Genomic DNA, 13,857 nt, shown 5'->3' with positions numbered 1-13,857 from the left:
CGATCGAGTCATAAAATGTGATTATCGGCCGGTACCGATCTCCAGCCGATCAATCGGAACATCCCTACATTATGTAATTTATTTTGTTTTGTGAAAACCTGTATCTCAGCTGTAAATCAATTGCTATTTTGTGGTCTACAACATGAAAGAAAGCCATTATAACATGTATATGAAAATTTTTGAAACATTGGACACAACTATGGGGCACCATTGTGCAGCAGCAAGCATCACAACAAAAAAGGAACCTCAAGGTTGATCTAGGTAAATGTGTGCAAATGTGTTGTGCCCCATTCCTATATTTTGTCTGGGGCCCCCAATTCACTAAATCCGCCCCCGAACACTACTATTTATATAAAATATTTGTTATTGAATAATAATATTTAATAAACAACAACAGCCATCATAAAAGTTGCTAAGCAATTCAGTCAAAAATACAAAGGCAGTGCTCTGATATACTGCATTGAAGTTACATAAAATATAACGTTATGATACTTTGCCCTCAGCCAAAACTGTTCACTCTGGAACAAATAATAGATTAATGAGACCAAATATTATCTGTTAGATTTACCCAAAACGAATTATATCTCATGTTTAACCACTATAGAGACATCAGAGCCAGCGGCAAATTCCAGAAGAACTGGTTGAGGTGAGGCTGCTCTTGGCAGGCTGACGCCCTGGAGCTTACATCTCCGAAAACGTCTTTCTTTATCTTAACGACAATGTCTTTTCTTTATCTTTATTAACAAACCGCATATTTGAAGCCTAAACAACTACATTCTCGTCCTAAAAAAAAGAAACTCTTAAAACTACATTCCGTTATACAAAACAGTATTATTTATCAAATTGTAGTGGGCAGTGGTGGATTTATGTATGGGCGGCATGGGCAACTGCCCAGGGTGGCATCTTGCCAGGGGTGGCACGGGACGCCCGCACAAGAAGGAAAAAAAAACAGCATGGAGAAAAAAAAGGGTGTTACATCATGAAATTTTTCAATACTACTGAATTTGTATTTAATGTGATCACAATTTAATAAAACAATGTAAGTTACGCTTTAATTTCCACTGTTATTCAAACAAGCAAATAATTTGTATAGCGAAAGCGAACACGAAGACTAGTGCGAGTTTAAATTCTCAAAAAACTCAACATTGTACATATATCTTCACTTTGTTGTTTATGATGAGAGAATTTGCGAGAGAGCAGAATTCAGTCAGCGAGTGCACGCACTGAGTAAAACTCTGGTGTTTCAGCGATGACACATCTGAACGCCTCTGATTGTCTACTGGATTTATAAACTCAACGGAATCGTGTGTGATTAGTTGTAATGCACGCCGCTGTAAAAATACATAAATAAAATAATAATAATGCCGCAATCGTCACTGTTCATTTCATTTTCACTTTTCATTTCACATTCATTTTCACTAAGGTGACTCAAGAATGGAGAGAGAGAAAGTATGCCATCAGGAGCCCAATTTAGGAAAAAAAAGAAGAGGGGAAATGGGTAAAAGAGAAATGGTATCTATGCAGCTATCACTAATCTCGCTAAAATAGGCTATATTATTACAGGTTATTACACGTTCAGTTATTTATTTCAATATATTTTTTAGTAGTTTTAGTTTCTTTTTCTGTTAACAATAACAACACTGGGCAATTTCATATTTCTTTCTCTTTTGCTTCATTTTCTGACAAAGGCAGAAAGCTTTTTAGTGATAATGCAAAAAAATAAAGAGCAAATGATGTTTGTAATTGATGCTCTGTGTGTCTGTTATTATTTTGCTCGGCCATTCATGTGCACTCAACTCTTAACATCATTCTGATTTGACTTGAACGTTGCATGAGTTCATTGTGATTATGGAAACATTTGTAAATATTTTGGGTACTGTTGATGAAGAATAGCACAGATAAAGCTTCAATTACAATTGCACATGCATTGTCTGTCATTTTTGTGCAAAAAAAGCCTTCTGGAAGAGAAAAAGAAATATAAAATTTCACGGCATGTCCATTTTGTTCAGAGCAGAATCTCACTACATTACCTGTGTGTGCTGTACATGCATTCATCTAATGAGTTATGAGATAAGAGTCTGCTAGGAGGGTGTAACTATTTGCTCTCATTATCAGCCTCTGTAATCCTCTGATCATTCAAATGTACGCTAACAAGTTACATTTGACAAGTTCAACAAAGACACCAGTGTCGTCTACTTCAACTGTTTTAAACAACATATTGTTAATTCTTGATTAATTATTGTACATGCAGTTTCCATATTAATTGAAATACTAATTGCAATATTTTTCTTCTAAAAATGTTTGTTTCATACTGAAGGGCTATTTAAACCGGAAAAAAAGAAGAAAAAAAACTTGTGAAAAATAATGAGCATATGAATAAGTTTTTTTTTTTTTAAGAGTTTCTTATGCTCACCAAAACTGCATTTAAAGAAAAATCTAAATACAATAAAAAAAGCATTATTACAATTTAAAATAACGATTTCTATTTGTTTATTTCTGTAATGACAAAGCTGAATTTTCAGCAGCCATTATCGTCTGGAGTGTCACATGATCCTTCAGAAATCATTCTAATATGCTGATTTGCTGCTCAATAAACATTTTTTTTATTGTTATCAATGTTGAAAACAGTTGGGTTGTTTAAATATTTTTGTGGAAACATTTTTTCAGCATTCTTTAATGAATACAAAGTTTAATAGAACAGTATTTATTTCAAATACAATTCTTATGTAATTGTGTGAAAGTTTTTACTGTCACTTTTGATTATTTTAATGTGTCTTTGCAGAATTAAAGTATTAACTTCTTAAAAAAAATGTACTGACCCCAAACTTTTGAACGGTAGTTTAAAATTTTGAAGTCAACAACCACTAAACAGCTTTTTTTTCACCCAGCTTGTTGTTTATCTGACCAATAGCACCCTCAAAATTATTTATTCGGTTCTTCGGTTGATCTGTTTCTATGCCATAGAAAAGGTATGTTATGCACAAGTTATAAGTACTTGCACCTTTATTGACAGTGACATGAAGAATGCCGTCATCGGAAACAACAGACAGAAGGCCAACCTAATTGTGCTGGGAGCCGTGCCAAGGTATGTCCAACCACTTCACCCTTTTTCCACCAATAGAACTGCAATGAGTTTTGACACAGGAAGTAAGGTTGAAAAATCATAGCTAATCTATCCAGTTGTCTGGGCTGGGCCAATATAGCTGGAAAATTACAGTGAAGTCCAAAAATAATATTCAAAGTCTGGGATTCAAAATATATTTATATATATATTTAAACCTGGAAATAAACAAAGTTTATTTAATTAAGACTCTCTCTTACCTTAAAGATGGCAAATATTTTTTTGCTCTGTTCTCTGTTTTACATGCTAATCACTGCTGATGAGGATGTACTTGTGTGTGTGTGTAGACTTCTGTATCTTCTCCAGCAGAGCTCTTCTAGTCTGGAGCTGAGGACTGAATGTGCGGTCGTGTTGGGAAGTCTGTCAATGGGCACAGAGAACAACATCAAGTCCCTGGTGGACTGTCACATCATCCCAGCCCTGCTTCAAGGTTCTTCTCAGTCTATCTTTGATACTACTGTACTACTGTTTTAACTATATATTTTTATCAAATAAATGCAGCCTTGATGAGCATACATTCTTTCAAAAACAGTAAGATATCTTCATGATTCCAATCTTTTGAGCAGTGTTTTGTGTTTCTGCAGGTCTCTTGTGTTCTGATCTGATTTTCATTGAGGCATGTCTGCGCTGTTTAAGAACCATCTTCATCAGTCCAGTCACACCAGTGCAGCTGCTCTACACAGTAAGACAGACTTGCACATTCTGAAATGACGTATGCACATGCATAAACAGAAGTATGATTAACATGTTTCAATTTGCACCAGGACCCCACTGTGATCCCCCATCTCATGTCCCTGCTGAGTCGGTCACAGCACACACAGGAATACATCACGCAAATCTTCGCCCACTGCTGCAAGGTAACACACACAACACAACTCACACAGTAAATATGCATTTATTCAGAATTATAAAGAAAATAGTTCCAGCTCTAAATTCTGATTAGATTAGCCACATCCAAGCTTTATTCCAAGCCTTATTAAAGGGATAGTTCACCCGAAAATGAAAATTCTGTCATCATTTACTCACCCTCATGTCGTTCCAAACCTGTATGAGTTGCTTTCTTATGTTGAACATAAAAGAAGATATCAAACAGTTGGTGGTTGTCATTGACTTCCATAGTAGGAAAAACAAATACTATGGAAGTCAATGGCAACCACCAACTGTTTGATTACCAGCAATCTTCAAAATATCTTCTTTTGTGTTCAACATAAGAAAGCAACTCATACAGGTTTGGAACGACATGAGGGTGAGTAAATGATGAAAGAATTTTAATTTTTGGATGAACTATCCCTTTAAGGATTAGCATGCACCTGTGGCCACATGGCAAACTGTAAAATGTTTGCAGTATTACAGTTCAGGCTTCTTGGCAAAGTAATCTTTTCTTTTGTCTCTATTGAAAAATGCATTGAATAATGTGTGTGTCCAGACTCCAGAACATCAGACGGTGTTGTTTAACCATGGTGCCATCCAGAACATTGCTCCTCTGCTCATCTCTCCCTCCTATAAGGTACAAAAAGGAACCGAATGGCTTTTCCATTTATTATTGTATTTTTTATGCATGTCAGTGTATTCTGGGTAATTATGTTTTGTGAACTCTCTCCGTAGGTACGAATGCAGGCGTTGAAGTGTTTCTCAGTTTTGGCCTATGAGAACGCTCAGGTCTCTATGACACTGGTGAATGGTGAGCACGACCCTCATCCTCTGTCTACCATCATTTGATCACCACTTATTTTGTCATCCTGGCTTACGTTCATCAGCGATTATCTTTGACTTCTCTTTTCTGTTGCAGTTTTTCATTATCTTTGGTAATATCTGAAACACTGTTCAGTGAAATAAAAGAATAGTGCACAACAGTAGGTTTCTGGAAGTAAAACATAACATTCAGAACAAAAATATTAATATTAACAGTGTTCAGCATTGATAATAATAAGTGTTTCTTGAGCACCAAATCAGCATATTAGAATGATTTAAAGGATCAAGTGACACTGAAAACTGGAGTAATGGCTGCTGAAAATTCAGCTTTGCCATCACTGGAATAAATTAAATTTTTAAATATATTAGAATAGAAAACGGTTGTTTTAAATTGTAACAGTATTTCACAATATTACTGTATTTTTGAGCAAATAAATGCAGCCTGTGAGCATTAGAGACTTCAAAACCTTTGCACAAATCCTACTGACGGCAAACATTTGATTTTATTAGTTTATGGTGTAGTATTAGAGCCTAAAATTATCAGCAGAGTTTTCTCATAGCAAATCACATAAAGTCTGATTCATCCTTTTTTGCTATGTTCCTTTTTTCTTTGAATCAGATGTTGTTATTATGTAAGAGCTGGTGGTTTGGTTCAAAGCTTAAAACATTGATTTAGGTTTTCTGTATGTCTATGGAGACAATTAATAAAATAATGCTTAAGCCTGCTGAAACTCATATTATTTTGTTTATATGTATATGTTTCTCAGTGCTTGTAGATGGTGAGCAGCTCTCTCAGGTTTTTGTTAGAATGATGCAAAGGGACAAACCCATCGAAATGCAGCTTACAGCCGCCAAATGGTGAGCAAATCTCATCTCGCAGGTTATTTGTGAAAATACATGGTTAATCTCTTCAGCTTTTACAAACTCGTGCTCTTTTTCTCTCAGTTTAACATACATGTGTCGAGCAGGAGCCATCAGGACAGACGACAATTGTATTGTACTAAAGGTACCTCCAAAAAACATCTACATATTTGTGATGAATGCAAAAGTGTCACCATTGAAAGTGCGTTGGAACTAGTTCTGCGTGTGTGGACAGACTTTACCATGCCTGGTGCGGATGTGCAGTAAAGAGCGGTTACTGGAGGAGAGGGTGGAGGGGGCTGAGACGCTAGCCTACCTGATGGAGCCGGACATAGAACTACAGCGGATTGCAAGTGTCACCGATCACCTCGTGTCCATGTTGGCTGACTACTTTAAATACCCGAGCTCTGTCAGCGCCATCACTGATATTAAGAGGGTAACTTCACATACACATACACACATTTAATTAGCTTTCTAAATGAGGACATACCAGAGACTTCTGTTGTTTTTGTATAAAGCTAAGTATATAGATTTCAATAGTAGGTGTAACCAGGTACCTTTTGCTTTTCCGATGAAATGTACACTCAGTTTAACTGATCATTTGTCTTCCTGTAGTTGGACCATGACTTGAAACATGCACATGAGCTGCGGCAAGCAGCCTTTAAACTTTATGCCTCGCTGGGCTCCAATGACGAGGACATCAGGAAAAAGGTGATGCATTCAATTCTATTATATTATATTGTAAGTGCTAAAAAATAGTCAACGACATGACTGGAATATTGACTACTTTGATACCTTGACAATTAAAACAGGTTATTAGGTAGCTGTGGTGAATTTTCTTAGGATGTTAACATTAATTTCCCTACTACAGATTACAGAGACGGAAAACATGATGGACAGGATTGTTAGTGGCCTATCAGAATCTAGTATCAAAGTACGGTTAGCAGCAGTCAGGTATGATGCACCTTTTCTCTTAATTGACTGGCAAAAAAATTAAGAGAATTAAAACCGCCATTGTACACTACCATGCAAAAGTTTGGGGGTCTGTAAGATTATATATATATATATATATATATATATAATATGTGTGTGTGTGTGTATATATACAGTATATATATATACATATATATATATATATATATATATATATATATATATATATATATATATATATATATATATATATATATATATATATATATATATATATAATATGTGTGTGTGTGTGTATATATACAGTATATATATATACATATATGTATACACATATACATATACACACACACACACACACACACACATATATATATATACAGTGGGGCTGACTAAATACTTTTTTTCCCCACTGTATATATATATATATATATATATATATATATATATATATGAAAGTGACAAAGACATTTCTAATGTCACAAAAGATTTTGATTTCAAATAAATGTAGCCTTGATAAGCGCAAAATACTTTTTTCAAAAACATTTTTAAAAATCATATAGACTTCAAACGTTTGAATACTTGAATAAATGTAAAATATGTTTGTTGAAAATGCACAACAATTGGATTTTGAAAGAATTTAGAGAATAAAAGGTTTTGCTTTGCTCTTTTATTTTAATTTATTTCTTTCAAATTTCCTCTAGATGTCTGCACAGTTTATCACGGTCTGTACAACAACTAAGGACAAGTTTCCATGATCATGCAGTATGGAAGCCACTAATGAAGGTATGATATTCAGATGATGTTGAGTTAAATCTGGACGCTAATCAAACCCTAATTGAATGCACATTTGTTTTTGTGGGTAGTTGTTACAGAACGCACCAGATGAGGTCCTGGTCATGGCCTCTTCAACACTATGCAACCTACTGCTGGAGTTTTCACCTAGCAAAGAGGTAAAGTTCACGCACTGTTGGTTTATTAGCGTTATACAGCCAGGATTTAAAATTTCTTACAGTTGTTCAGTAAAAGGAATATTATAATTATAATTGAACTACGTAAAACGTAAAGCTTTTAAAACTACTACAGACTTTCTGGTCAGGCTTTCTCAAGCCAACATCAAAGTTTTTCTTAAACTTTATTATTAAATGCTCTGTTTTTTTACAGTATAATATTACTACAGTAATATATTTCTTTATTGGTTTTAATTTTATAATTTAATAAAATTAGATATTTTAATAATCACTGACCACTCACATTTTCTTTGTGCATATAGCAATATTATTAACAGAAGAATAAGATTTTCTTTTAAATAAAGATGCCAGGGTTATTCCCAGTGCCACTGGGCTTTAAAAAGGTGACTGCGGATATGTGTGTTCACAGCCTATCTTAGAGTCTGGGGTCATTGAGTTACTATGCAGCCTCACACAAAGTGACAGTCCAGCTCTAAGGGTCAACGGCATCTGGGCTCTCATGGTAAGACCAACTGACTTCGCTCCACACCAGAGTTTCGGTATGAAAACATTCTATGTCATCAGAATCTGTAATGTGTGTTTGTTTAGAACATGGCCTTCCAGGCAGATCAGAAAGTGAAGGTGGAGATAGTTCAAGCTCTGGGCACAGAACAGCTTTTTCGACTCCTGTCTGATCCTGATACCAATGTGCTCATGAAAACATTGGGGCTACTTCGAAACCTGCTCTCCACCCGGCCAGTAAGTTAAAGTTGAAAGTTGAATTTAATGTTTTTCATGTCATTATATTGTTTAGAGCATAAGAAAAAAATGGAAAAATGGAAAAAAATAACATTTATTATAAAATTATATTTTAATTCATATATTATGCTATGTCCTCTGTAGAGGACACCAGGACTTTAAAAAGTCCTGTTATTAAAATAAATAAAAATGACATGAAAAGGCAAAAACAGTGATTTTTATAGCAAACTTTGTATAAAAATTATTCTCAACTATGTTATGAAAGATATAACAGAATGATTTGTTATACCATTTTGCTTTATGCAGCATGTGCGTAAAATGGCCATAAACCGGTTGTCCTGTTATGTGCAATGTATCTATACACTGTATCTCATTTGCATATTAATTTGTTTTTGGGGCAACGTAATGAAAATATAATATAATTTATTTCTCTATTCATTTGTTGTGTCTCCCAAAATGTGTAATAAACATGCTTTTAGTCCTGGTGTCCTCTACAGTTGGACATCGATGTCCTGTTTCATAACAGAAAGTCATATTTTGATTTGAAACCCCATAACATTTTCCTAAGATGTTGATTTATGACAAACAATTGGAAAATTAGTCAGATTTAAATGATCATTACAAAATATCATATTTCCATAAGGGTGTTGAATTTGATTGTTAAATTAATGTCAGCATTTTTTAAGACCAAGGAGAGGGAGTGGCCATGGTGAAACATCCAAACATTTGGTATCTCTGAAAAGCCCTGAATGTGCTCTTTACAGGACATCCAGACTTACAACTGTGACATGTAAGGTCTCAGATAAATCACTAAAAAATAATGTCCTCTACAGAGGACAAAACTCCATAGCTGGTTGTCAGGAGGATATATATATACACCCCCCCTTTAAAATAATCACATTTTGTTGCTTTGCAGCCTGAAATGAAGACAGTTTTTGTTTTATCCAGCTAAAGTTGCACTGTGTAAATAATAATATCCAAGTGAAAGATATAACACCACCAACATGCCAGAAAAAAACAAAAACAGAATGACTGAGTTTGAAAAAGCACACAGCAAAACTGAGCACACAGTGGTTGAAGGAGAAAAAGGTGAATGTCCTTGCATGGCCTAGTCAGAGCCCAGACTTAAACCCCACTGAAAATCTGTGCAATGACTTGAAGACTGCAGTCCACAAACGCTCACCATCAAATTTAACTGAACTTCAGCAGTTCTGCAAAGAAGAGTGGGCAAATATTGCAAACACTAGAAGAGCAAAGTTAGTAGAGACAGAGACAAATCCCAACAGACTAAAGGCTGTAGTTAAAGGGGTCATATTATGTTGCTAAAAATAACATTATTTGGTGTAATGAAATGTTTATGCGGTTTAAGGTTCAAAAAACACATTATTTTCCACATACTGTACATTATTGTTTCTCATCTATCCCCCGCCTTTCTGAAACGTGTCGATTTTTACAAAGCTCATCAGTCTCAAAAGCAAGGTGTGCTCTGATTGGCCAGCTATCCAGTGCTTGGCTCTGTGATTGGCTGAATACATCAAGCGTGTGACGGAAATGTTACGCCCCTTACCATACTGTGATGCCCTGTCCGGCCGGAGCGACGAGACAAAAACATTAAACCCCATTATAAATGAGGCATTTGTTGCATCCAGTGGGGACATAATTATGGATTATAATGACTTATACCGTCTTTTTACGCGTTGCATCACGCCGCGTAAGCATAAAACCATGTGTGCATTTGTGATCGGAGAAATGACAAACAACAAGCGCTACTCTACACTGCTCAAAACTCGCATTTGAATCATCAGTGGCAAATTCTTTATATATAAAAAAACTTACTTACAGTCTGTGAGTCAGAACAGCCGGCATTGTAGTCTACTCTACCAGGATCAGGAAACGATCCTCCATAAAATGTGCTGCACACATCTGAATATTTGGGTTGAACTGTTCTGGAACAGTGTTGTAAATACAACTTAACCACTGATTTCTAGTCGTGTCCTCTTTTGGAAGACCAAACAAAGTAGTTTCGCTTTCACAACGAAACACAGCGTCACACACGGCGGCCTTGAGTGAGCGGAGGCTGGTGGCTAGAGTGAGCGGCGGCCGGCGGGCTTGCGGCAACCACAAGTGATGACCCCGGGCTGGACTCCGCTTCGTCCACGGTGAAAGCCGATCCACAGCGCGAAGTTGATGTATTTCAGCGACCAGCACGGACAGCTCCAGGCATGACGAAGCGGATATCATCCTCTTTTGGAAGGCCAAGCAAAGTAGTTTCGCTTTCACAACGAAACACACAGCACCTTCACGACATGGCGGAGGCGGCAACAACAATACTACAGCGAAAATAAAAGTCACGCCGCCTTTCTTTGCGTCAACATTTGGGCGGCATTATGCAAATCGTCCCACATCGTGACGTAGACATGTGCGGGTGTGTTAGAACGAGCCATTTTAGGTAGGCGTGGTTGACTTAACTTTTATAAAGAATATCTCTTTGGATTTGAGACTTTAGTCTTTGCAACTTTACAGATCTTCTTTATGCACCAAGAGCTTGTAACACTCCAAAGAGAAAGGAAAAATTTTAATCGCATCATATGACCCCTTTAAAGCAAAGGGTGGTTCAACAGAATACTGACACAAGGGGTGATCCTTTTTCCAACTCAGTGATTCTGTTTTTTTGTTTGTTTGTTTTTTTCTGACATGTTGGTGTTATATCTTTCACTTGGATGGTTTAAGTTGACATACACATACACACACATACACATACAAGAGTAAATCCAGCTGGATAAAACTAAAACCATGTCTGTCTTCATTTCAGGCTACAAAGCAACACAATGTGATTATTTTAAAGGGGGGAGGGATTCTTTTCTATAGCCACTGTATGTGTGTATATATATATATATATATACACACACACACACACCCACACACACACTTGGCCTGATATATTCCCTTCCACTGTCTAACAAGATTATGGCCTTTCTGTAAGACACACACTAATTGTCTTTCCCCGTCTTTGGCAGCATATAGACCAGATCATGAGCTCACATGGGAAGCAGATAATGCAAGCGGTCACGCTTATTCTGGAGGGAGAACACAGCATAGAGGTCAAAGAGCAGGTGAGCTGCTCAAACACACTAAGATGGCATTGTGCTCACTGGGTCTTACAGAATCAGACTAGTAAGACATCTCAAGCAGCTATTATATTCCACAGGCATTTTGTTAAAAGAATGTTCCCAGTTTAATACAAGTTAAGCTCTATGTCTATTCAAGGTGTCTGTAGAAGTCCTTGAAAAGTATTAAGGTCTTAAAATCACTTTTTATAATGTAAAACTGTTCATATCTTAAATGCCATAGAAAAAGTCTTTAGCTCTTTTGTCTTGTTATCAGTTGGTGCACTTTTTATTTATATTTTCTTTAACTTTTTTCTTTCTGACTGTGCACAGGAATCAGTTATCAGGTTTTGAGTGTGATACACTGTGGTGCATTAAACTGTGTAAATATGGTATTTTTGTGGCATATACATGTTTAATGTTTTTGAAAGAAGTCTCTTATTCCCATCAATGCTGCAATTATTTGATTAAAAATACAGTAAAACCAGTAATATTGTGTTATAAAATTTATCTTAAATTGTTTTCTATATTTCCTATATAAAATTGATCTTAAATTGTTTTCTATATTAAGTTTAAAAATATATATATGAAACGTCTTTATATTCCCTTAAACATGCAGATAACTGCTTTGGAACCCAGAGCATTCATTTAGGAGCATTGATTTTAATAGTTTCCAGAGCTGATGTGTAACAATGCTTTGTCATCTTTTGCAGACATTGTGCATATTGGCCAATATTGCTGACGGAAACACTGCCAAGGAACTCATTATGACCAATGACGACATGCTCCAAAAAATTAAATATTACATGGTCAGTGCATTGTCATTAGCTCATCTGGTTTCTCAGTTGTGGGCTTTTTTCAATATTTTTTTTTTTTGTGTGTGTACCATAGTGTCCTTGTGCTGCTGCTTGTTTCCACCTTATCACTGTCCCTTGCTCTTGCCCCTTCTTGTCTTTCTCCTGCTTTATACTTATTTTGTGTAATTTCTTCTGTTGTCTATGTTTCAGGGTCACTCCAATGTGAAGCTGCAGCTGGCTGCCACCTTCTGCATCTCTAACCTCATCTGGAATGAGGAGGACGGTGAGGAGCTCAGGACACATGGGTTCTGTGGAGGTGTAGTGGGACAGTTTAACTGTTGTGCTCTGTTTGTCCAAATATAAAAACATGCACAAAAGCATTTACAGTAAAAGTGTCATTAGTGCTGTCAAATTATCATTAAAATATTAATCATGAATCATTTGTTTTTATTATTATTTTATATAATATATATTTAAAATGTCTATCTGGTTTAAGTTTTCAGTTTGAATTAAGGCATTCAATGTCCTAAAGAAAGAATACACAATAAAACCCTAACACCAATAATTTATTATGTTAAATTGAATGGTGTTATTGATTAAATGGCAAGGGGGAAATATTAACATCTTAATTTTGTCCTAAATATTTAATTTGGAGGCTCTTATTATTATTATTTATTATTATTCCTCTAAACAATTTGTTCAGGCATACAATGCTGTTTCAGAAAATAACAACAGTGCAGCATTGGAAATACATTTTGTGAAGATTTTCTTAGTGTTGTTTATTTGTATCTGAGAGTAAGACCAGTCCTCGTGTTAAATAGGACTCTTTGTGTATTGTCAAGAAAACAAGTTTGTGTTTTTTCACTTCTTCCAGGCTCACAAGAGAGACAAGACAAGCTAAGGGAGATGGGCTTCGTTGATATCTTACACAAACTCACCCAGGCATCAGATCCCAACCTCTGTGACAGGTGATCGACAGACTGGCATTCATCTGTTGGTAGTTGTTTCATCTTATGTTTGGTTTGATGCCATAGTAATGATTTAACCGTTCACATCTCCCTCTTTCTCTCAGGGCAAAAACGGCGATGCAGCAGTATCTGGCATGACCTTGAAGGAAGGCGGGATACAGCCTCACTAACAATCTCTAGGAGGATCACATCTCCTGTGTTTTTATTTTAGATTCGAGTTTCCTTTTGCTCTTCCTTTTGTTTTGTTGCACAAGACACCTTTTGTTGTGGAGACCCTGAACAGCTTCAGGAAATCAGAGACACGGTTGCCAGGGGGCCACAGGCTTTCAGCTACGTTGGTTTAATACGTTTTCTGCTGAACTCTTGGAACTATTATTTTTTTGGACTTAATATGAAGGAAAAAAAAGTTTCTCAACGTGTGTTGCAGCGCCATCTGGTGGATTGAGGCTTTGATGCTTTGGACTCCCTTTGGAGAAAGCTGACTGAACTCTCAGTGCTACGCTTCTAGGAGCTTAGTCTCCTTATTTTGGTTTGCTGATTTACTATTGATATTATTATTATTATAACTATTATTATTTTAATTGGGACTTTGACACAAGGTTAGAAAAAGACTGCTTGTTTTTGTTCTTTTTTGTGGATACATACCTCGTAAATATATATAAATATAAA

General features: G+C 36.0%; 1 protein-coding gene across 1 annotated transcript; it reads left to right on the top strand.

The window, feature by feature from the left end:
* Nucleotides 1-3,016: 3,016 nt before the first annotated feature.
* LOC107598169 (armadillo repeat-containing protein 8) lies at nt 3,017-13,857 on the top strand. The gene is made up of 20 exons (XM_016289444.1): nt 3,017-3,085; nt 3,409-3,551; nt 3,706-3,803; nt 3,886-3,978; nt 4,548-4,628; nt 4,727-4,802; nt 5,581-5,671; nt 5,759-5,819; nt 5,910-6,110; nt 6,290-6,385; nt 6,546-6,628; nt 7,312-7,393; nt 7,474-7,560; nt 7,988-8,080; nt 8,167-8,316; nt 11,334-11,429; nt 12,137-12,232; nt 12,431-12,503; nt 13,095-13,188; nt 13,293-13,857. The coding sequence occupies exons 1-20, from the start codon at nt 3,018-3,020 to the stop codon at nt 13,324-13,326; spliced, it is 1,896 nt and encodes a 631-aa protein (XP_016144930.1). The 5' UTR covers nt 3,017; the 3' UTR covers nt 13,327-13,857.

The sequence above is a fragment of the Sinocyclocheilus grahami genome, unplaced genomic scaffold (assembly GCF_001515645.1).
Source record: "Sinocyclocheilus grahami isolate Dianchi unplaced genomic scaffold, SAMN03320097.WGS_v1.1 scaffold246.1, whole genome shotgun sequence".
Classification (NCBI taxonomy): Eukaryota; Metazoa; Chordata; class Actinopteri; order Cypriniformes; family Cyprinidae; genus Sinocyclocheilus; species Sinocyclocheilus grahami.
Note: the sequence above shows the minus strand (reverse complement) of the source record. Positions and strands in the feature narration are given on the sequence as shown.

Bases quoted from the DNA above. Each gene is read 5' to 3' on its own strand.
- LOC107598169 (XM_016289444.1), top strand. From the start codon at position 3,018: ATGAAGAATGCCGTCATCGGAAACAACAGACAGAAGGCCAACCTAATT. The intron at 4,803-5,580 runs GTGAGCACGACC...TATGTTTCTCAG, and splicing joins CTCTATGACACTGGTGAATG to TGCTTGTAGATGGTGAGCAG. The intron at 13,189-13,292 runs GTGATCGACAGA...TCTTTCTCTCAG, and splicing joins GATCCCAACCTCTGTGACAG to GGCAAAAACGGCGATGCAGC.